The 25607-nt window shown below is 39.2% G+C and overlaps 1 protein-coding gene across 16 annotated transcripts in view; it reads right to left on the minus strand.

The window, feature by feature from the left end:
* The window catches only part of PTPRK (protein tyrosine phosphatase receptor type K), a 626320-nt gene that overhangs the window by 226952 nt on the left and 373761 nt on the right, over nucleotides 1-25607 (minus strand). For all 16 annotated transcript variants that reach the window (XM_030556279.1, XM_030556280.1, XM_030556281.1 and 13 more), the window contains exon 7: nucleotides 9117-9410. In XM_030556279.1, the coding sequence (XP_030412139.1) occupies nucleotides 9117-9410 (294 nt within the window). The remainder of the gene's footprint in view (nucleotides 1-9116; nucleotides 9411-25607) is intronic.

Consider the following 25607-nt stretch of genomic DNA (forward strand, 5'->3'; position numbering starts at 1 on the left):
TCTTCATCACGGGGCACATCTACACTATTCGCCAGATTGGCGGGCAGCGATCGATCTATCGGGGATCCATTTATCGTGTCTAGTGTAGACGCAATAAAATCGATCCCCAATTGCTCTGCCGTTGATTCCGGAACTCGACCATGGCGAGAGTAGGAAGTGGAGTCGAGGGAGGAGTGCCAGCAGTTGACTCGCCGCCGTCCTAATGGCCAGGTAAATCGACCTAAGATACGCCAACTTCAGCTACAGTATTCACGTAGCTGAAGTTGCGTATTTTCGGTAGACCCCTCCCTTCTCCTAATATAGACCTAGCTACTGGCAATCTTTTAGAAAAACATCTTGATTTACAAATGGAACTAATTCAGGGACATCCTCTTTCCAGCGTTATAAAGAAGGTTAGATTAGAGGATCACAATAATGTCTCCTGGCCTTTCAAATGTATGAATAAATCTGTGTTGATTGGCATTAATAATATTACTCTTTTTATAAATTTTATTCTGTACGAGCCATTCCATTATATAGCCTAGGATCAAAGTCAGGATGACTTCACCTAGGTCATCTTATTTACCCTTTTAAATATTGACACAACATTAGCTTTCTTCCAGGCTTCCAGAATTTCCCCATAGTTCCAGGAGTTATTGAAAATCAACATTAATGGTCCAGAAAGCTTTGTGGTCAGCTCTTTTAAAATTTTTGGACGCAAGTTATCAGAACCTTCTTATTTAAAGATTTCTAACTTTAGTAGCTGCTCTTTAACAGCTTTGTTAGTTACTGTTGGAATGGAAAGAATTTCATCATCATATGATGAGAATATCATCTAGCCTTTTCTCCAAATACAACATAAATTCATTGAGAAATAAAAAAATATTGAGAAAGTATCATTTATTTTATTCTGCTTGAGGAAGGCCAAGTTTGAATCAGGGAAATGAGCAATATTAGATTGAGAAAAAAGGTACAAAAAACAGAAGTATCCCACTTCAATAGACATGACCCATATGAGACAATGTAAGCAGGAATGGGGGTTGGGAGCTTTTCAGATGCCCTTCCCACACCCCTTCAATATGGGGATGGGAGGGGGACTAACTCACTCAAGTCTCATCCAGAGGCATACTGCCATTTGGGTGGCAGGAAGAAAGGGTATTACTCTAGTATTTCTTAGGCCTGGTCTACACTACACACGATAAATCGATCCCTGATGGAGCGATCGCTACCCCCCAATCCAGTGGGTACTGTAGACATACTCTTACAGAAATAAAGAAGGGAGAGGAATTAGTACCTGAATGGGAACTCTGATCCAACTAAGAAACTTCCCTTTTCTCTGCATTGTCTTGTTTTCCACCTCCACACAGAACCTTATAATCTTTTTCCTTCCCTCTGGTGCTCTGCTAATCACTGGTGGGTAAGAATGAGAACACAAAATGCTTGATCTCTGAAACACTATGCGTAAGGGCTGCACTGACAGTTGTTTATAAATATTTGTATTAAAGTTTCTCCTCTAATTTTTATCCAATGATAAAAACAAGCTAAATAAAAGCTAGTTTTATAAAACTGCACGTTTAAAAAAACTAGTTCTATTTTATGTAGTTACTTATACTGCATCCATCACCATGGTACTGACCGCTTAAAGTGTTGAATGACCCTAATTATGAAAGCAAACTGAATTAAAGCATCAAGCAAAGTAATGGATGGTAGTCATAAAAGATTTAACAGTAAAAACTGGCAGTCTATTTAAGAGAGCCACACTTTTCCAACAAGATGTCATCCTGCAGGTATTTTCTCTTGAAACGGACACACACCAAAACTGTGTGGATCTGGAGAAATTAAGATCAGGATCTGCTCTACATGGCTTAGGCACATCTCTGGCAGCTCTCTTAAGTGGTACAATATGAATTATTTCCCTGCATCCACTTTTTTACAGCTGGAATAGAGGCTTTGGATTAATATACTGGAATACATTTTAATGCTGCAAACAGTGCTCCTCTCAGAAATGTGCTTACATCACTTCTGATAAATCACTGAAGTCTAAATGTTGCTAGCACACACTGCTCTGGAAAAGGACACCAAAAAGCAAGCGTGTGTGTGCGCGTGGGGAGGAGAGCAGGGGCTTGTCAATCCATAGCTTACCTGTGCTGCTAGCTTGCAGCTGCTGCTATGTTGCTCTTTTCCAATAATAGAGCTCTGCCAGAAACTTAGGCTTGATCCAAAGCCAACTGAAGTTAATGTAAATATTTCCATTGACTTCAATCAACTTTGGATCAAACCTTTAATGCATAACAAGTTCTAAGCCTCCCTTCCAATAAGGGAATGACCAGCAGTGTATACCTGTCACAGCTCCATGACTGTAGAAGAGCAGCACACTGAGTTGGAAATATTAGGTGCTGTAAATAAACTAATCTTCCCCTGTTCAGTCCCTTCCCACCCAAACAGCACTGAGACAGGCTCTGTCCCCATCTTCCCAGATGATTATTCTTCCTTCATCCCACTTATCTTCTTGGTCACCCTCTCAAAATTCTAGCAAGGTCTAGAAGGGATGCTCTTGGCTACTGGTTCCATTCTCTCGCAACTGTACTGACTCTCACTATGAGGGCTCTAACCTTGGCTTTCCAAGCTCAATATTCCTCAGTCTGCTCTGCCTTGAGAGTTCAGCACTTCAGTACTAATCCCTTCCCCTAATCATTCTCCAGCAGGTGTCAGTGAAGCTTTGCCATTTTATGACAGGGCTGACAAGATTCACACCATTCTCGCATGGACAGAAGTTAGATGTAGAAAAAGAAAAACACACGTTTCTGTGTCTTCTATTTACTAATCTTAGTCATTTCTAAGTACCCAGGAGGGTTTCTACTCTGCATCTAGGGACCCTGCACTTCATGCACACAGGATCAAAAGAAAACAACAGGTGTGTGTGTGGGGGGGGGGGGGAGGCTGAAGGAGGCGTGGCTGTTTAAGGGAGATTCCAGGACCTGCTAGTAGACACACCTTGGCTAGCTTTTACAGTGCTAACCAAATTGATCAAGAAGTTCCTGTCTTTTTAACATTTATTTTTTGCAGTGCTGATGTCCTGTCCCTTAATAAGTCTTTAATGACCCCTTGGCCCAGCAGGCACCTGCAATTGTACCAAGCATTAGTTCAGAGTCAGTTATCTGTTTAAGAACTTGATCAGCTTTTTATCCTTATATTGTCTCCCTTTAAATTCAAAGGACCTTAGAAACAAGGAGGAAGAGGATATTTCAGATAGAGATGGGTTGGCACTGAGTGACAGATAAAAGCAGCTGACAGTTTATGCAGGTGGATTCTATGTAGGCCTCCCTTTCCAAAGCCCCTTTCAAAAGGACAGGGAGGAGGGCAGGGCACAGAATAAAGTATCTTCATGTAGGGACCCATAAAATCTAGAACCAACCATGAAAAGAAAAGAAAATTAATCTAATTCAAATGAAGCTGCAGGGAAATTCAGGCAAGCAGCATGCAGTTGCCTACGCTGGAATTTGTACATTCACACATTTTATTGAAAGAGATTTCAAAAAGCAAAGAGACAACCCACAGCTCGAAAGACTATGCAATAAACACTCAACAATGAACAGCGGACAATGAACATAGAAAGTAAAGACAAGTTGTCATCTGTTTAATACTGATTCCAAGGGAGGAAAGCTGCCCACCGAGTCAACACTATGTTCCTATGACCAGCGGAGTTTTCCTTGAAGATCTTTCAGCCAAGTACTTCCCAACATACACCACTGTTTAGTTTGCATGATCTAACAAGAATCTACTACTCTGCAGTGCTATATGCCTTCCATATAGGACTCCCATTTGTGTGCTTAGGCTAGTTAGCACTTCATATATAGTATGTATATGTTCATTAATAGAATGTTACCTGCCAATCAATTGGAAACTACAGCAGTGCAGAGCACTGGTTTGATATGCCAGCTGATCATTTGGAACGCTAGAGCTGGACATCCCACGGATGAAGCTTGTAGATGTTGGTGATAAGAGATTTCTTTAGGCTAAGTATGCAACTCTGGAATTCTGTCCCAAGTAAACATGACTAAGTGCAAACCCAGCCATGTTTAGAAAGAGCTGCAAGATGCACCCTTTGCCTAATCCTTCTTAATTGTTTAAATCCTGATTTCATAACATAGCCAACTAGTAAATTTGCAAGGAGCAGGAGCACATGGTGTGTGATATCTGTTAGTGAGATCTTAAATGTTCGACATTCACTCTAGCAAAAAGCCCAGAAACAAGAGTTACAGGTGATAAAGAAGTTTGTAAAAACAAACAGAAACTTATAAATACTGGTGTAATATGAGCATTCTGCAATGACAAATGTAAAAATTCAATATATTCAACTACAGAATTTCAAATGAGTCGTTATTTTAGTCTAATAAAAAGTTTCAATGCTATAAATAGCAATATAAATGTGAAAATGGTAAATCAAACTCACTAAAATGCTCAAAATGTATTACAGTTCCTCTTTTATATACTATAAGCCTTCTAATTTATTGATATCAGATTTCTTCAGTATATCAAGAAAAGGATAAAGATTTTGCTTGAAATCTTAAGATTGCATTAAGATAAAGCAGTAAATATTCTCTTTCTGAATCCTTAGAAAATTTTAGAACATTCCACCAGATTAAAATTACTAAGAATTAGCCTTTTGCTTGTATTTTATTAGTTTTTTGGAAGAGCGGATAAGCAACCCTAAAGGAAAAGACTCTAGTTCTTGAATTATACAAACATAAAGGAGGAATATCCTCAACTTGACCTTTCAGTTGCCAAATTTTCCTGTTGTCCTTCTGACAAATACCCAATTTTGCCTCCAGCACCTTCTCAGAAGCCCACCTCCCCGAAGTACCAAGATGCCAAATTCTCCCAGGCCCTACAAGACAGGTTCATTAGTTCTAGCTATCAAAAATCTCCAGCCCCACTCCATAGTCTTCAACAGGACAATCAATAGTAAGAAAAGTGTAACTATTTGCTGCCAGTCAGCCCTCAGCACAAGTGATTTTTAAAAATTTCTCGTGGCCCTACTGCTCTATTTGAAAATTGCATACAATTACTTAAAAAAATAATTAGCATGGCATATTAATCTAGATGGCCATGAAGAACAAATGCACTGATCTCTGGAGCCTAATTTTAAGACTTAAAATGTAAAAACACTTGAGATTATTTTCTTGGTGCTACTTATTCTCATTATGTGCTTTTTTGCTGATGGGAACTTCAGCAACATCCTGGTATTCTTTGTATTCTATTTTCAAAATTAGTAACATGGAAACTACAAACAAATACTCCACATTCAGAAAAACAGAGTGGAAAACAGCCCTGAACCTGAACCTTTAACTAAAGCCAAACCTTAAGTCAACGTTGCACTGTTGAACAAAAATTTAAACCAGTTTTTGTGACTCAAGGCTGATTGTCATTGATTATTAGTCTCTGTGATTGATAATTATCCTGGACAATAGTAAAAAAAATCAATACATATGGTTCCATTTTCCGTTTTGATAAAGCTGTAACCAGAAGGGAAAAGCTTCATCCCTTTCCTTGCTTTATAAAAAATCCACTGACACAAGTTTACTTAAAGGGTTTGGAATGAAAATCAGATCATTTTCCCTTTGCTCCACAGATCTACATGTATTAGTGAAAAATCACAAACTGCACTGAACTTCAGTGAAACAGGAGCTCTACTCACCATGTAGATATATTAAGTTCTGCACAGACTGAACTGTTGACCTTCTTTACCACTAAAATACCAGTTAATGAGAAAGCTCAGCTGTTAACAGTTATTCAGAAGCAGCAGCTAATGTAACAGAACAATTTCTAAAGTATAATTGCTAAAGCATGCTAAGTGGACAACTTTAAAATACAGCATATTTTATTTCAGCTTAACACAGGAAAGACAGATTGCAAACACGCTCTGATGCCAAATGATATCCTCAAAAGGAAAATCTCACAGGAAGACATCCTTGCCTTATTGCGCACTTAGGTATTAGGATTGCTTCCTATTAAAACAGCATCTCACTTCCTTTTATTTTAAAATGCTTATGTGAGCAATAATACAGTGTAGTTATACTGCGGGAATCACACACTTCAGGTGCATTGTGAGGAATGAGATGAGGAGAAGTGCCCTCAGCCACCAGAGACATGTAATTACCTCTCTCACAAAATACACCTTGGAGCATATTACTGCTCCTAGCAAAATGGCTATAACCTGCTTTAAAATGAAAACAAGACTGGACCTGTGCTCTCAGGAAGTATAATTTTAAAAAGAAAATCAAGTTCTGGTTAGTGTGTTTTATATTCTCAGTCTAATTATTAAAAAAATACTTAGTCATATCATATTTGTCTGCTGATTATTATCGTTAATTACCCACATATGGATGTGATCTGGTAAAAAAAAATCTATATTTTTAGTATAATACAGTCACTAAATTTAAGCATAGGAAAAATCATCTATCAAATTTCAGTTATACAAATAATTTAATTAATTGTGTCTGGCACCTTATAAAAGTCCTCCAGAAATCACTGTTCACTGTTTTAACTCACTGTTTAGGAGACACAACTTCTCGTTCAACCACTCTTGCCACCTGATAACTACATCGAATGCTTGATGCCCAAACTTGTGCAATTGTACTTCAAAGTGCACAAAACGTAAGATGTTCAGAAGTGAAACATGGACTAATAGATCAATATCATATTATTCTGAAATGTCATGGTATTTGTAAATTCTAAACCAACAATGTGTAAAAATCATTTTCAATCTCCTCCCAAAATAAAGCAACTGTTTATTCTTGTGGTAAAATAGCCAATAGCATTTTACCAACATATTATTCCTGATAATTCAATGTTAGTTATTACTTAGAGCATAAACATTTAAAACCCATCCAGTGAATGTTCAGTAATGTGTTTCTTATTCACACAGTAAAGCAAGGTAGTTTCACACTGATATATCAAATACACTGACTGGAAATAAATATTACATGGGTAATCAATTATAACTTATTTCAAAATTGAACCTAAAGCTTACAAAACATACAGAAAAGACAAAACTAATAAAAGGGGAATAAGGATAGCTATCTTAAAAATAAGCAGTCTTGCCTGAAACAAAAACTAGAATTTTCCAAAACAAAGTACTGCAGTTAGTGGAATACAATGCAGCACAGTAAGCGACCTGCTAGTCACCAAGCTAACACTACTAGCAAAGAATATATCATACTGTTAGCTATTTCATTATTGGCTTTATTCTTGGCTTTTAAAACTTTTTTTTGGAAGAGGCTGATATTGCGTCGTTTGCTTTCTAACAGACACACACACATACACACACTTCAGATAGATTTTTATACTGATTTTGCAAGTTTTAAAACTACAACATAGTTGCAAAAGCCCAAAGGAAGCCTTAGTGGAAGAGAAATACCTGTCTTCACTATTATTGGAGATGGATGAATGGAGCAAAGACCTGGAAATCATATTCTAATCTGGATCCTGTAAATGATTCACTATATTATCTGGGGCAGGTAACTCAACCTCCCATGGCCTACAGTTGTCACCTTTCATTAAAAAATAGGTTTCTGTGCTGTTGTGGCACCAAAAGCACTGCAAGCTATATTGCTTATTGTTTTGATGTTTTAATATTCAAATCAATTATTACTTGAACAAATATTTATCACTTTAAGTATTACTTTGATCTAGTCATTCGAACAAACTCATCAAGAATATATATTTTATTATTTATAATTGTGTATATTTTCATGCTTTAAAAATTACACCACTCTGCTTTCCTTAAATTGGCTAGCTAAAGGGATGTCAGGCCTTTAATATACCATGACCTAACCCCTTATCTTTTTCATATTAGGCAGCTTAAGTCTTTCACATATTAGAAACAAGAAAGTATACCCAAATGATGGAGATTCTAGGTTGTGTCACCTTAATAAAGAAGCTGCTTCAAATTTCTATACTATATTTTTGGAGCAATGTCTAAAATTATTTAAGAGAACTGAACTGACACTTTAATCTGGACTAGATTTCAACAGTGGTTATCTGACCTGAGATAGACACATGAATCCTCTCACATTTCAAGAGAGGTACACACTGCATAGTAAATTAGAAATAAGATCGCCTATTTCAAAATTGCCTGCAGTTTCAGAATTGCTTTAGGCTGAGAACTTGTTTGTTTAGGGAATTAAATGAGCAGAATGCTTCAGCTCCCAAGAAATGCAATGTTTGGTTTCAAAATAAAACAGTATCAATACAGATGGTCTAATTTTCTGGAATATAAACTCACTGACCTGGTCAAGTTGAGGACACTTTTGACATTAGCTCCTAACTCTGGTGCTGACCTTTTTCCATAGTAACTGAACAGAATGATCACACATACTAAGACACGCATTAGACTAACCTGTCCAGTTGGAATCCATACATACATAATTTGTGAATGGAGACTTCATTCTAACACTGCTCTCATCACTATATAAATATAGACGACTTAGAATTAAGCAACGTGTCTGTCTTTTCTTACTACATTTTAAAGTAATTTTGAATAGCATGTTTGCCAGCTTTTTTGTTTCCACTTGTCTCAGCCAGACCTGTCAGCCTTTTCCCTGACACATCCTGGCCAGCCTCTCTCAGCTCACTCCCTTTCTGCCAGGGCATCTTTTTAACTGGCCAGGGTCTTTTGATCGCAAGCTTAGCCTTGGGAGACTAAAGCACCCTAGGGTATCCATGAAGCCAGCTAGGTAAATTCTCTCACCAAATGATGGCTCAGCCATTGTTGTTTTAACTCCACTGAAGTTGGGTACCGGAGAGGCTATTTTGGTAACTGTTTTACCTTTCCTGAATTCCTTAACAGCTCTCCTTTAGAGCCTCCTTTGATTTAACTATATGCATTCAGACACTCTGTCACAGTTTCCTAGCTTCTATGATCAATAAATGGAAGCTTAAGTTGACCCCAACAAGGTGACACAAACAGAATACGGGGGCCAGGCTGGCATAAGAACTTTCAGACCTTTGGCAGTACCAGCAAAGGAGAACTATTGCTATAGTAACAGCACCATTACAGTGAAAACAAACTGGCAAAAATAAATAAATAAATAACAATAAAACAAAACAAAACAAAAAAATCCACCGGACCTCACCTGCACATTTGGTTCTGGTGATAAGTGGTGGTCCTGGCTGGCCAGTTCCTCCTTCTCCTGGCCTGGTAAGGAGGACACGAATCTCATACTCAGTGTCTGGGTCTAAGTGCCATAGCTTATAAGTTGGTGCATTTACAGCATGGGTTTCTGTCCAGCTCCCAGATGTCATCCGGTACTCTACTTCTTTCAGAATTATAGGCCCATCACCAATTATGGAATTAGCATTCAGCTGAATCAGCAAATATGTAGGCCCAACACCAAGTAACTGAGGGGGTGCTATTGGTCGAGGTGGTTCTGTAAGAAATTAAAAAATACACAGTGAATAAAACCAAACTTAGAAAGATCATAATATTATTAATATACGTGTAGCTAAAGGCATAGCCCAACAAGAAGCGTCATCCTGCGGTTTTAGAGATGCCAGAACTGGGAAGCAAAGCCAGAATAATATAGCATTAAGAACAGGAGGCTATATTCACAGTTGTTATAATTCAGTGTAGCTCCACTGAAGTCAATAAGCTATATTTATTTATTCATTCCCCCGCTCCAGGACTGTGCTGGTTTATAAGATCCTTATCTGGTAACATTTCCTGAAATATTGTGAATCACTTCATGATAATTCATGTATTTTATAAGACAAAAAAATTGGGACTTTGAATTTCAAAACCAACTCATTTTATTTTATTGAAAGAAGCTAGGAACAATTCCTGCAGTAATAGCTTCAGTGTCACGTTCCACTGCCCCCCTGAGAGCATCTCCAAAAACATCATTGCAGTCCATTTCAAACCTGTCAAATGCAGTATAGGGTGAACAATATCGAAATACATCAAAGCCATTCAGAATGTTTAGAACTGGGCAATACTGACTGGATGGTGACAATGTCAAGATTAATAACAACTATATATGGAATTATTTATGGTTCCTCAATCAAATAACTTATCCTGGCATACATATGTCTGAAATGGGCACCCATTTCCCCCTCTCCCCTCCCTGCCATTTAATATAGTTTTAACAAAGCTGTAAAGTGAAAGTTAGCAACAAGGGACTGAAAAGGTGTGAGGGAAAAAAATCTATGAAGTTTCTGCCTGGAGTAGTACATTGCCTAGGAGTGATTTATTTTAAGAAACAATCAAAGCAACGTGTATTTTTCCAATAAAATGAATCCACTGATAAACACGGAAGGTTCATTTTCATTCCGGATGGCACATATTTCAGCTAATTTGTTTCAGTTAATTAGGCAACAATGCTAAATTCAAGTCTCACAGGGGTTTCACACAGCAGTAGTGCGGAACCAAAACAGCAACTCCAAGCAGGTAGAGACATCTGGTGGGAAGTGCATGCAAAAGATATCTAACCCCACCCCTCTACCATCCTTCAACCCTGCCTCCCAAAAAGAAAACACAACACCTTTAAGAAAATGAAGTAAACTGTGGTTCTACCTTTGAAAAGTGACTATGTAAAAATTGTTAGTCAACATATCATTACCACGTGCTTATTCATAACAATGATGACCTGAACAGGATCGCAGCTGCTTCCAAGAACACCTTGTTACATTCTATCAGCACTTCGAGGTGAAGTTCGGGATTAGATTTCTTTGTCCCTCTGCATCTCTACCAGATATGACATTACTCTGGAGCTACTAGATATATTTTCTGGAATTGCATACTTGCCATTTTTAGAAGGGACCAGATTGCCCAAATAGTAAGTATTCACAAAATTTTGCCAGGGAGGCATTTCCCATGAGCGTCCGTAGAAGACCTGCAACCAAAGCACTCATCTCATGTTACACAATTTGAAAATTGGGCTCTCAAATGAATCCATGATATCTCAGAATGGGAACAGCTGGAATTCTTTTCATTCATCCTCACTGATGGACCTAGGCCTGATTCAGTAATGTGCACAAGTTCTACACAGTTTAGTTCACGACAATCTGGACTCTCAGGTATCTAAACTAATTAATCATCTAAATTTCTCCTCTTCTCCCTCTCTGCCCTCCGATTTTCTGGCATAAACTAGGCATAAGCCTCTTTACCTGAATCAAACCTCAGCAATGTAGCATAGCTTAATGAAGGCAGTTCATTTCCTGCGGAACTAGCATATTAAATGGCAAACTAACGAATTCTAAGGTCAGTCTTATAGCTAACAACAAACATTGTTGAGGATGATACACCACGAACTCTGAGTTCTGAAACTCTACAACATGAAGCTATGTTTAGAAGTATATACTTTGATTAACAACATGATTACTACAAGTGAAACTATGCATTAATGAAACTAATATACCACTGCATTTTAAATTTTTATGTTGGATGTAAAGCGTATTCTTACATTAGCATATGCATTTTGTTTTTAAGCTCTTGAGGACAAAGACTTATTTAGAAAGTCTCTTCCCATTCTAATAAATTATGCATGAATTTTAATCAGTTAGCAAATGAACAAGTAATTGTTCTGCAGCAATATTAATATTCTTCATAACACAATGCACTCAGATCCAGAGGTATGGTGCAACCAAAAATCCCTAAAGTACACTAAGACTCAACTGAACCATGCAATCCCAATATACCAGATAACTTTTTTTTTATGTTACCCAATTAACTTGCTATTAATGATTCTCATTCATTAGTCTATGACCAGATCTATCAAATATTTTCCAATTACAATTTCAAATTGTATCATTTGCTTTTACAGATCTAGTAACCTGAAAATGTTATGATTTGGAAAATAACACTAACAATTAGTGGGTGTGTTGAGGCCATTATGATGTTGTGATATCACTTCTATTGCACTATTATCAGATGTATGCAACACTACTCAATCAATGGGTTTTGGAGTCACTGCATATATCAGTACACAGTATAGTGATCCTGCAGGATAAGGGAGCATGTGGTTTTCTAGTCTTGTGGTCCAGTTCCTATAGAATAAAAAGTAATACTCTTTCCAAGTGAGCTGGGAAGATAGTTTGTCCAAATGTAAAGGTGTGGTATGGAAAGAAATGAAGATGATAAGCAAGAGGGGATCCCCAAAGTTACCCCCTCAGAAAAAGTTCACTCTGTGTTGAAGCATACAAGAATTTAGTCACAAGTAAATACTACTACAAAACTTAAAGAGGAAAAAAAGTTTGATCCTTCATTTTGTGATTGATATAATCTCAGAATTAATAATTACTTGTCACACCTGTGAGATTATGAAAAAAATTCAAATGACATAAGCACACATTTAAGTGCACTTGAAGCTGAAACCACTTTGAAAAGTAATGCACACAGGAAAAAATAAACTCAACTATACATACAAAATGATCGGGTCTAAATTAGCTGTTACCACTAAAGAAAAAGATATTGGAGCCATAGTGGATAGTTCTCTTCAAACATCTGCTCAATGTGCAGTGGCAGTCGGGGGGGGGGGAAATATCTAACAGAATGTTCAGAACCATTAGGCAAGCACTAAATAATAAAACAGAAAATAACATAATGCCACTATACAAATCCATAATACACCCACACCCTGAATAGTATATGCCAGGGGTTGGCAACCTCTGGCATGTGGCTCACCAGAGTAAGCACCCAATTTGTTTACCTGGTTCAGCTGATCATGGCTCCCACTGTCGGCAGGTTCAGCTGATCATGGCTCCCACTGTCCGCAGTTTGCCGTCCCAGGCCAATGGGGGCGGTTGGAAGCCACGGCCAGCGCATCCCTCGGCCTGTGCCGCTTCCTGTTGCCCCTATTGGCTGGGACGGTGAACCGCGGCCAGTGGGAGCTGCGGTCCGCTGAACCTGCCAGCGCAGCAGGTAAACAAACTGGCCCAGCCCACCAAGGTGCTTACCCTGGCGAGCCGCGCACCAGAGGTTGCCGACCACTGGTATATGCAGTCCTGGGTGCCACATCTCAAAAAAGATATTAGAACTTGAAAGAGTACAGAGAAGTGCAATGAAAATGATTAGGGGTAGAGAACAGCTTCCATACTAGGGGATGTTAAAAAGTCTGAATCTGTTCACCTTAGAAAAGAGATGACTAAGGGGTGGCTATAACAGAGGTCTATAAAAACATGAATTCTGTGGAGAACGTGAATAAGGAAGCGTTATTTACCACTTCACATAACACAGAAACAAGGGGGTCATATGATGAAATTAATAGGCAGCAGGTTTAAAACAAACAAAAGCAGGTACTTCTTCAACACCACATAGTCAACCTGTGGAACTCATTGGCTTGGGATTTGGTGAAGGCTAATAGCATAAATGGGTTCAAAAAAGAATTAAATACGTTGAGGGAAGATAGATCCACCAATGGCTATTAGCCAAGATGGTCAGGGACATAACCCCATGCTCTAGGTGTCCCTGAACCTCCAACTGCCAGAAGTTGGGCCCGGACGATGAGATGAAATTGCCCTGTTCCGTTCATTATCTCTGAAGCAACTGACATTGGACACTGTCAGAGACAGGATACTGGGCTAAATGGAACATTAATCTGACCCAGTATGGCCATTCTTATGACTAGAGAGATATGAACTTTTCACAGCAAACAATTTTTTCTTTGAATTTAGCTTTAGTCTTGTGTTCAAACTTATACAATGTTTTATGAAGAAATATTTCAACCTAGGGATTGTTCATGGGCTATTTCAATATGATCACTGAGTAGACATTTGTAACAAATTCCAAACTTTTCACATTGGTCACACTTGGTAATTTCATTCCCTTCTGTGATGAGTGCAAATCTAGCAATCAGGTGTGAATACTTTCATTTAGGAACTAAGGATAAGCTTTCCACAAATATTGTGCACTATTGCTTAAACTTAGCCATTTTGGTGTACAATCCTGCCAGTGAACTTGGCTGCTAGACTGTCCGCAGAAAGAAAACAAAAGGAGCACAAACTTCTAAAATGTGAATGTTCATGCATAATGTTTTGCAGTATTTGGCCAGTTCAAAATGCCCAAAAGCGAAGTTAATCATAAATCAAGACTGACATTTCATCAATATGACATCTCCATTTTGCCTATTAGTAAGTCAGTATGTTCAAATCAAGATTTGAATCACATTATGCATTAAATGCATTGAGATATTTAGGCATCACTGAATAGAATAGGCACAAAGCATCAACTTTAACTGATTTTTCTTGCTGTTAAATGGTTGTATCACATCCTTAATGTTACACATTGTGTGTTAATTAATTACGTATAATAGGCAAACAAGCAAGCAGGAAAATTACTCATGATTTTAGTATCATAAGTGGTATTATAAAAGTAGAACATTACGCACTAGCATGTAAAATTACCTATTACAAGATTACTATTACATTATTTAATATAATTCACCGAGTCCACTTTTATGTACTAACCTATACTACACACACAGTCCACATGTACGTACAGTAGCACACCTCCACCCACACCACTACATCTCCCTTCCAGTACAGAACATATGCCCAAACTTTGGGTGAGGGAAGAGGGTTAAGGTAACATTTATTTTAGTGGCAGCAATTTGCCAAATTTAAGTGTTGCCAACTTTTTTTTTTTAATTTTCTCACAATTCTTACAGTATTTAATATTTTTACTGAAAGCCCCAGCTTTCAGTCAGGTGATTACATAAAAAGCTCAGCATTACTTTAAAACAAGTGTCTAGTCCTCAGTTCCAGAAAAAAAAAATTTTGAAAATGTGACTTGTGTGCATTTGAAACATACAAAAACTAAAAAGGTAAATAAAAAGAAATTCATAACTGGCATTTATGAATAATTTTAAATCCATATTCAAGTCAATCACAGAAAGGAGTACACAAAAGGAGCATGCAGCAGTACTATGACACCCAGTTACAATGATCTTTTAAGGTCTTCCTCAACCAAAAAGCATCCCAGTGGACGCATAACTGCCTTTGTGCCTGGCTGCTCAAAATCAGCAGTTGGGCCACTGCATCCTATTACCTTGCTAGTAAAAAGTTTCCGCCTTTGCTTCTCAAATATTATGTAATACACAATATGCAGCAATGAAAATGGGGAATATATGCCTCACTGAGATCCAGCCTAGTCAAGGGGCACTGCCAGCTCCCTTGCAGTCTACCAAATGCACTTTGAAAAGTCATCCGACCTGCACTTGCAGTTAAATCTTTCCTTGCTGCTGTGCAAGTGTCCAGCTTCACAAACCAGGGAAGCAAAGGGTAGGTCAGGTCTCCTAGGAGATGCTTAATGAACTTGCACACCTGGCTGACAACTTTCCCCAATGTGTATTTTCAACCACAAACTGATTGCCATCCGAGACACAGCACTATGGGCAAGCATCCAAAGCACGATCACCACCCACTTTTCCACCATCAAAGCAGCTTTCATTCTGGTATCTCTGTGCTGAATGGCAGAGATAAGCTCAGTACACAGATCTGGGATGGAGCCTGCAGCACCTGAAAGTTCTCAGCTGATTATCCCAGATCTGCACTGTAATATGATTCACAGATTCTAGGGTCAGAAGGGACCAATGGGATCATCTAGTCCGACCCCCTGCACAAAGCAGGCCACAGAACCCTACCCATTCACTTCTATAACAAACCCCTAACTTATGCCTGAGTTATTAAAGTCTTCAAATTGTGGTTTGAAGACCTCAAGCTGCAGAGAATCCACCAGCAAGTGACCCATGCCCCACGCTGCAGGGGAAGGCGAAAAATCTTCAGGGCCTCTGCCAACCTGCCCTGGAGGAAATTTCCTTCCCGACCCCATATATGGCGATCAGCTAAACCCTGAGCATGTGGGCAAGACTCACCAGCCAGCACTCAGAAAAGAATTCTCTGCAGTAACTCAGATCCCATCCCATCCCACATCCCATCACCAACCACTAGGCATACTTATCTGGTGATAATCAAAGATCAATTGCCAAAATTAGGCTCTCCCATCATACCATCCCTTCCATAAACTTATCAAGCTTAATCTTAAAGCCAGATATGTCTTTTGCCCCCACTACTCCCTTTGGAAGGCTGTTCCAGAACTTCACTCCTCTAATGGTTAGAAACCTTCGTCTAATTTCAAATCTAAACTTCCTAGTGTCCAGTTTATACCCATTCGTTCTTGTATCTACATTGGTACTAAGCTTAAATAATTCCTCTCCCTCCCTAATATTAATCCCTCTGATATATTTATAAAGAGCAAGCATATCCCCCCTCAGCCTTCTTTTGGCTAGACTAAACAAGCCAAGCTCTTTGAGTCTCCTTTCATATGACAGGTTTTCCATTCCTCGGATCATCCTAGTAGCCCGTCTCTGAACCTGTTTCAGTTTGAATTCATCCTTCTTAAACATGGGAGACCGGAACTGCACACAGTATTCCAGGTGGGGTCTCACTAGCGCCTTATATAACGGTACTAACAACTCCTTATCTTCGCCTGATGCATCCTAAAACCGCATCAGTTTTTTTAACGGCCATATCACATTGGCGGCTCATAGTCATCCTGTGATCTACCAATACCCACCAGTCACTGCTTGTTTCTCAGGCCCAGAAATGCCACTCCATCATGTGGAGCTGGTCAATGAATGCCTGCAGCACCCAATAAATTTTCATGCATTGTTTGCCATCATCCATTCCTCCTCCTTATTGAGTCCTATCTCATCTTCATTGCAGCACAACCAGCTGTTGTTGCAGTGATAGTCACTGCAATTTCACCAATACAGAAGAATTGCATGCCCTATCTCCAAAAAAGACGTGATAACTCTGCTGACCTGTGCAGGATCCATGTTTCTGCCAGTACAAGGAAATGTAGGAATTTTTTTAAAAGCACAAAAGTTACGGGATAGAAAAAACATTATAGGATGGAGGAAAGGAAATTATGGGGACATGGCCCCAAACTCCCATAGGTCCCTAAGCACAGTACTGGTATCCCACAATGCACTGCAAAACATTCCAACAAGCTATTGTGACAGATAGTGGTTCTGGGCCATTGAGGTGCCTACCTATGGCGTACTACATTATCTGCTGATACAGTTTCTCACAATGAGGACATGCAGAACCAGGAAGAGCAGCCAAGTCCATGCATAGCTCTAGCAATTTAGCAATTTCAGCAGCTATAATGCTGCAAATATTCTGGCAGAAAAACTTTTTAGGGTAGATATGGCCCTAGTCTTCTCTTCCTGGTTATGTTCTCTCCTCTAACTCCTGAAACAAGGTCCCCTTCGCTTATTCAGGTTAGATGATCAAAATGTTTCCCCTTAGCTCAATGAACATGTCCTTTTTCAACAGCAACTTCTAACTGCTTGTGTCTTTTTTTTCCTGTCTTTTTTTTTTTTTCTTTCTTTCTTTTCTTCTGTGGATTTTCCATTGCTCCAGCCTCACCCTTGCAGACAATCCAGGAAAAAACAGTTTCTCCTAAGCTGCAGACATCTCATTGTTCTAGGGTGCTTCCAAGTTAAGAACTCAACGTCCAGGGCTGGCTCCAAATTTTTTGCCGCCCTAAGCAGCGAGGGGCAGAGGGGAATAAATAAATAAATAAATAAAATAAAGCCATGATTGGTGGCACTTCGGCGGCAGCTCTACCGCGCCGCCTCATTCTTCGGCAGTAGGTCCTTCCCTCCAAGAAGGACTGAGGGACCCATTGCCCAATTGCCAAACACCCGGTCGTGCCGCCCTTTTCCATTGGCAGCCCCAAGCACCTGCTTCCTGCGCTGGTGCCTGGAGCCGGCCCGGTCAATGACTCTTGTTGCACTGCCCTAGCCCAGGTCTGTCCATAAATGGCTGATTTTACCTACCTGAGGCATACAGTCATACAGCAATTTCATAAAATCAACCAGAATTCAAAAGTTATACATAGATAAGTTTTCCAAATTGTCACAACCCTCATGTTTATATTTTTCAGATGAATACAGAGATAGTTCAAATACATCTCAGCACTTTCAACTATTCATGTGTGTACACAAATTACAGCAGTTATGATGAGAAAGACCTAACAGCATGAGATCTATCACTCTACTGCAAAGTTCTAGCTGCCCTTCCAGCACTGTCAGTCCCATGCTGAGCCGCTTCGTACATAGGATTGGGAGGCTTGTATTTTTTTTTTTAATCAGTAAACATCAATAAACATTTATTTCACAAACAATGTCCATTGATACTAATGGAAATTTATACGTAGGAAAAGTAAGAAAAATGCTGCTTGAAAAGTTTTTAGAGTTAGATGTATGGATACTTAACTTATATATTTGGATCTGTGATGTTGACAAATTGTGTTTTAACTATAAAGTTTTAACTTTTTAAAATATTAGTGTCTACTGCCATTAATTGTTTGACTCCCTCCCCCTCCATTGTTCTATAATTTTCCCAAGATTGTGAACATTTAAATTTATAAAAATAAAAAATGTGCAGAGATTGATATCCACTGATGATATAAAAAAGATAAAAACTGAATTCTGCCAAGCCTATTCATACGACATGGGATATACACTCATTGTGACTTCAACAAGTAAAATGTACCCTTAACTGCCTTGTACCCTGTTGCCAATTGATACACAGTACCTACAAAATGTTACTATTTAATTAAAGGAGTTAGTTGACTGGAACAAAAGAACACTAAGCAATTGCTTAGTGACCAGGCGGCATCGAGTGATTTATCCAACTCACATAAAAGGAACAGCTATAAATACGGCATTAATTCTCATTTGTCATTATTACTAAAAATGGGAAAACTGAAATAATTTGTCTTAAACACAAGCATTTTAACATAAACACCCAACATAACTTGGCAAAATTCAGTAATGTTGTATAAAAATCCTGTTAGTATGAACATACACAACAGAAACGGCAAACTGAACAGCAGCCCATGACACTTTGCATAATTATGACCCTATTGTATTTAGCCACTGCAACATCAGCTTTAAATTTAGGGTCTCTGCTAATGTTGATACTGAATGTGTCACAGTTTAGCTCAAACTTTCAAGTACCTGCATAATATATCAAGTTTATGTCTGAAGTACAAAAAAGATTGTGCAGATATAAAAATGTTTAATCTTTGTGACACAGTAGTTACTGACCACCCAAAGTGCTGAAATAAGAATTATTATTTCACTGTGGAAACTGCTAACTTCTGCATAGTGATTTCATATCCTATGCATCATCATGGCATTTTATTCACCTTGATTTGAAACACCATTGCAATCATTTTATTATCTGCCCTTAAATAAAAGGAATAGTGTGTTGCTTCAGCACTCTCAGCAGAAATTGAAAACAACATTAGGCTCATGCTCAGCATACATATGAAAATAAACAAGATTTTCTTAAAACCTGAAGCATGTTCTCCCCCACATCCTGTAAGCACAAGCACACTCCTGATATTTTAGGATACTAGTACATGCCACCATAGCAATCAATTAGAAGTGGATGGCTTGTTTTGTCAATAAGATTATATATTGTATTATAAAGACATTTATACAGGACATTACTTCAGAGAGCAATGAAAATACACAATAGCTGGTCTGCATGAAAGAAAATGTGGTGACCATAATGTGCAGCACCACATATAAAGACGAAGATTTTGTTCAGTGTAAATGAGCCAGTTGTGAAGCTAACTTGGAATTTTCATCACAATTACTTCATTCTCCACATGCATCAGTAAGTCGCACGAGATCTCAACTTTTAGGTTATTGCTAGAAAGGAACAGTCATTGTAGGTTAAGAACAAAATCAAATCCCTTCTTCAAAAACTGGCACCTCCCAAAAATGATTTAGAATCCGCTAATGCATGGCTTGTGCAATGGAGTGAGTGAGAATAGTACATTTTATACACCATTGCACAAGTACTCATGCTGTCAAATTGCCAGTTGCCTGTAATGGAAAGGAGGAATAAAGCTGGAGGGGTAAGGTGCAGAAATAGTGTCCTGTTTGAAACATTAAACCATGCAGATGGTGACAAAGCATCAGGCATTAAGATTCCACAGCTGGGTTATAGTTTTATTCATGATCAGTGACAAGAACTTAGCCCTCAGCAGTTGAAGAGGCATGGCACACCTCTGAATTTGAACCTTGCTTAGATAAAACTTCCACGGAAGTGATAGAGTTCTGCCTATGAAAGAGCAGCAAGGTTTGCCTCATGGTTTACAGTTATATACTATACACTTGTTTTGTGCACTGGAACTATGCAGATGAATTACTTGTTTCAATTTTAAGTCTTGAGTTCAACTCAATGCCAACATCCTCAATTTGCATTTATTTATTATTTGTATTATCGAAGCACCTAGGAGCCCAGCCATAGACCAGGACACTCGGTGCTGTACAAACACAGACCAGAAAGCCAGTCTCCAGCCCCAAAAGAGCTTACAATCTATGCAGAAGACAAAGAGACAACAGATGGATAGACATATGGGGAAGTAGAGGAAACAATAAGACAATGCTGGTCAGCATGATAGGCTGTGGTCTCAGCATATTTGCAGCGTAAATGTCATGCCTTGTGTATGCATTATGGCAAAGGACAATTTTAAGGAGCGATTTGAAGGAGAAAATGAAGTGGCGTTGCAGATGCTTACTGGAAGCTCCTCCCAAATGTGTGGGACAGCATGGGAGGAAAGAACGAAGGTGCTTGTTTGAAAATTTAATTTGCGTGCAGTGGAGGCTGGCATCACGGTCTGACTGGAGACAGGAATCAACCTTTGCACACTGAATGAGAGACAGTACAGAAGGTGGGATTGGAAGGGCCCTGACAGTGAAGTAGCTTATTTCTGATGTTCCAGGAGAGGGAGCCAGTGGAGAAATGCAAAAAGTGGGGTGACATGATAAAAGAGTCAGGCCAAGAGAATGATCTTTGCTGCAGCATTCTGAAAAGATACAAGCAGGGCAAGACTGCACTTGTCATAGCCAGAAAAAAGGATGTCACGGTATTCAAGATGCGAGCCTGGATGAGAGTTTTAGCTAAGTGGATGAATAAGAAACTTGATATCTTAGTGATATTATGTAGAAAGATTCAGCAAGATTTAGACATAAGTCAAAAATGATGCCCAGGCTTTGGGCCTGAGTGACAGGCAGGATGGTGGTATTATCAATAGCGATCAGGAAAGAAGGTTGCGGGAAAAGCTTGTGGGGAAGCCATGTTTAGGCATGCTGAGCTTGAGCTGATAGCAAAAAGTCCACAAGGAAATGTCAGAGAGACAGGTGAAGATTTTAGTTTGAAAAGGAGACAGGTCTGAAGTACAGAGATAGACCAGGGAGGTCAGCACAGAAGTGGTAGTTGAATTTGTGTTTGCGAATAAGAAGGTAGAGGGAGAAGAGAAGGTGACCAAGGACAGAGGCCTGCGGAATGCCCACAGAAAACTGCAGGGTGGAGAGGAGGGTGAGGAGGACACACACTGAAGGGGTGATTAGAGAGGTAGGAGGAGAAACCAGGAGAGGAGAGTGTCATGGAAGCCAATGGAAGACAAGAGTTCAAGAAGACAAACATGGTTAATTATGCTGAAGGCAGCTGACAGGTCAAAGAGGATGAGGATGGAGTACAGATTCTGAGATGTGACAAAGAACAGATCATTAGAGATTTTGGAGAGAGTGGTTTCAGTGGAGTGCTTGTAGTAGAAGTTGAACTGGAGTGGGTTTAGGATGGAACTTGAGTAATCAATGTAAACAGCACATTCAATGAGCTTAGAACATAAAGCGGAAAAGGGGGATGGGGTGGTAGCAGGAGAGGCAAGTGGCGTGAAGGATGGGTTTGTTTTGTTTTTTGTATTGTTTAAGATGGATGAGACTACAGCATGTTTGCATTGTGAGGGGAAGTCAGGGGAGAGTGAGAGGTTAAGGAGTAGAGTAAGGGAAGGGATGAGAGTGGGCATGAGGGAGTTTAGGAGATGGGGTGAGGTCACTAGGGCCAGTGGATGAGACACTTCTGCATCTGTGATGGAGGAGGAGGAGAGAGAGACAGAGTAAGAAAGTTTGTGGTAGGAGGGCACAAGCTGAGAGAAAGGAGAATGTCACATCATATTTTGTCAATTTTTCTTTTGAAAAAAATTGTCGCGATCTGTGTGGACAGAGAAGTGGAAGTAGGAGAAGGAGAGAGTTTGAGAAGTGAGTCAAAAGTTAGGAAGAGGTGTCTGGGATTGCAGGCACAGGATTCAATTAAATTGGAGAAGTAGAGTTGTTTAGTAGGGAAATGCAGAAATGGAGGAAGAGAGGTTGAATTTGTGAGCCAGTGCTGGACAGGAATTGCATAGGACAGAGGAATAAAAAGGAGTCAAGTCAACCGTGAAGGAGAGAGAAACATGGAGAGAGTCAACAACCATATCAGTGGAAGAAAGGACAAGGAGGAGAGGCTGAGAGCAGATGAGAAGACATCAGCAGTGATGGATTGGAAGTCATGGAATACCGGAGTGAACATAGTGCGTAGGGGAGGGGCTGATGCCACAAAGTCACTTTTACTTCCAGTTTGTTATCTGCAAATAGAATAGAAATTCTTTATTCTTTCTTACACATGTAGGAAAAAATATTTTCATCAGACGAAGTGTGTTTCCAATTAGCCAAGGGTAAGGAACTCTTAACAGATTCCAAAACTCTACACCTAACATTAACACACTGCCATATAATGAATACCTGGGGGTGACAAGTGCTTAAGTATCTTTAAGATACACTAACTAGAAATGCTTCCTTAGATATTGGTAAACAGATGGGCAGCAGTTAAGAAAGGAAGAACACAGTGTTTTAATAAAGGGGTTCTGTGTGATGTAGTAAAACAAGCAGAGTGAGATCTGCATGGTTTATATGGTCCCCCAGACATTAATTTGGAATAGTTCTGCTGCTAACTCCAGAATAATAATTATTTTTCTATACTTTTATGGTGCACACTACAGATCACTGGTAGAATCAAACTGTTAAAAATGAGTATCATTTCATGTGTGTTGACAAAATTTCCCAGTCATATGAAACAACGAACTATGGTACCTAAAAACAGGTACCTGAATGTTTATGAAAACTTACGAAGCCAGCTCTCTACCTGTGACATAATAGCATGCTGCCATTCTCAGGAATCCAGCTCCATAGATGGTGCCAGGGAATGAAATAACCATGGAGGTGATGGCACCAGTATGGAATTAAGAGTGGACTGAGCTGAATTCTTAAGCAGCTGATGAAGAGGCATAATCTCAGATAGGTCCCTTCTGTAGTCATACAACAAAATGATACAACTGGGCTTCAAAGGTGCAGGTACAAGTGGTATGAAGTAAGATGCATGGTAAATGGCTCTTGCAAGCCCACTGAAGTTTAAAAGTCTCAATTTATGCCTTATTTCCAATCTGAATGTATCTAACCTCAATTTACAGCCATTGGATCATACTAATGCAATCTGGGATGCATCAAGAGGGGGATCTCAAATAGAAACAGAGACGTTATTTTACCTCTACATTTGTCACTAGTGTGACCTGTGCTGGAAATCTGTATTTAGTTTTGGTGTCCACAATTCAAGAAGGAGGTTGACAAATTGGAGAGGTTTCAGAGAAGAACCAAGACAATGATTAAAGAATTAGAAAACAATCTTTACAGTGACAGACACAAGAAGGTCCATATATTTAGCCTGACAAAGAGAAGGTTAAGGGGTGACTTGATAATAGTCTATATGTACCTACATGGGGAACAAATATTTAATAATGAGTTCTTCAATCTAGCAGAGAGAGGTATAATGCAATCCAATGTCTAGAAGTTGAAGCTAGACAAATTCAGACTAGAAAAAAGGCATAAATGTTTAAGAATGAGAGTAATTAACCACTGGAACAATTTACCAAGAGTGGTGATGGATTCTCCATCACTGACTATTTTAAAATCAAAATTGGATGCTTTTCTAAAAGATCTGCTCTAGGAATTACTTTGGGGAAGTTCTATGTCCTGTGTTATAAAGGAGGTCAGACTAGATGATCATAATGGTCCCTTCTAGTCCCTTCAATGCATCTATGAATAAATTAGCCTTATTATTCCAATGAACAATAAAGTGCGCATATTTTCAAATGGTGACCACCAAGACAAATACATTGTCATGCTAAATTTACTATTATTTAGAAAGATTAAACAGGATCAAACACGAACACCACAAATATCTTAAATGCTAATCACCACACAATTGGACACTAAGGATGGGAGTATTTTCACACACATTCCAGTTTCAAGGTTTATATGTACAGAAAAAACAACTAAACTCCAGGTGGCTCACAATGGGCATAGAAATCAAGGGATTGGAGTACTTTATTCCCATTTCTGTAATTTTTTTCCGGAGAAATGATCTGCAGTGTCTTTTGTACATCTCACTACGAATATCTAAGTTCTTAGATGCTTGACTTTCCATCCCATCCACCTACTGAGTCATGAAGATGAAGTAGTGAGGGAACCTGTACTCTAGTTGAATCAGGAATTATTTTGTGGAAGTTCTATGGCTGACACTACACAGTCGCAATGGTTGCTTTTGGCCTTGGAATCTATGAATTTATGAACTTGCTTGAGTATCAGGGAGCGAAAAAGTTAACCTTAAAACAGATTGCATGAGCATCTCCCATGGAGTGATTAATAGAGAGAAAATAATAAATATTTCAGAAATGAATGAACTATTACAAAAAAAAGCAGCTGCCCACCCACTCAATACCAGATGGGCTTGGCTAGGTTCCAAAGTCTAGAGGAACTTTTTAGGGAATGACAGAAGCAAACTAGGTTTTAAAACCCCACTACTTCATCTGGACTTTAATGCTAGACAATTTAATGTTCTTAAAGTTTAAAAGAAAAAGAAAGAATAAATGTTATACAGGAATAACAGTTTATCCCTCTCATGTCCAGAGAAATGAGTTTTGTATATGGTATAGAGTATACATATTAATAGATTAAAAAGATTTTTTTCCCCATTCAAGGTTTCAGAGTGAACAGTGAAATTTACTGTCAAGTGTCAGAAACCAGAACCACAGCAGCCAGAGCTGGTGCACCAGCAGGTTAGTGGAGAGAGCTGCACATCAGCAGGGGGTTTAGCCCAGTCCTGAGGGGCAGGCTCTCCAATACTCTCCTTGCCACAACTGTATAGGCTTGGTGGGGGGGGACTTCTCCTGGGCCATTAGTAACTATTGGAGCAGGAATCAAAATGGCCAACAAACACTTCTTCGTGTTTTGGACCTCATGACATCATTGGAACCAGATATTTTTCTGTTTGATTCCTAGACACCTCTGCTAATCACCTTCAAATGGACCAGACAGCAGAAGCAGCAAGTCGATGCTCACCACAACATGAGGCAGGAATCTCCCTTCTGCCATTACCTCTCTGCAAACCCCACACAGTACCATTGCCCGCTGTCTGGTCTGTTCTCGAGTAGTTCGGCTTGGCTAGGGGACAGAAAGAGCCTTCACAGCTCTAGGAGTTCCCAACAACAGGAGAAGAGCTTTGGTGTGGGACACTGGTAAATATCTGAGAAAGGTCTGTTTGCAGTATGATTTGTGTTGCAATCTGGACTGAGGACCCAGGGAGGGTGGTTGTGTAGTAAGGCAGGACAGAGCTGAGTTGGTAGGTGAGTGAGTGAGTGGTGGGGATGAAAATAATAAGACCATTTTGCC

The sequence above is a fragment of the Gopherus evgoodei genome, chromosome 3 (genome assembly GCF_007399415.2).
Source record: "Gopherus evgoodei ecotype Sinaloan lineage chromosome 3, rGopEvg1_v1.p, whole genome shotgun sequence".
Lineage (NCBI taxonomy): Eukaryota > Metazoa > Chordata > Testudines > Testudinidae > Gopherus > Gopherus evgoodei.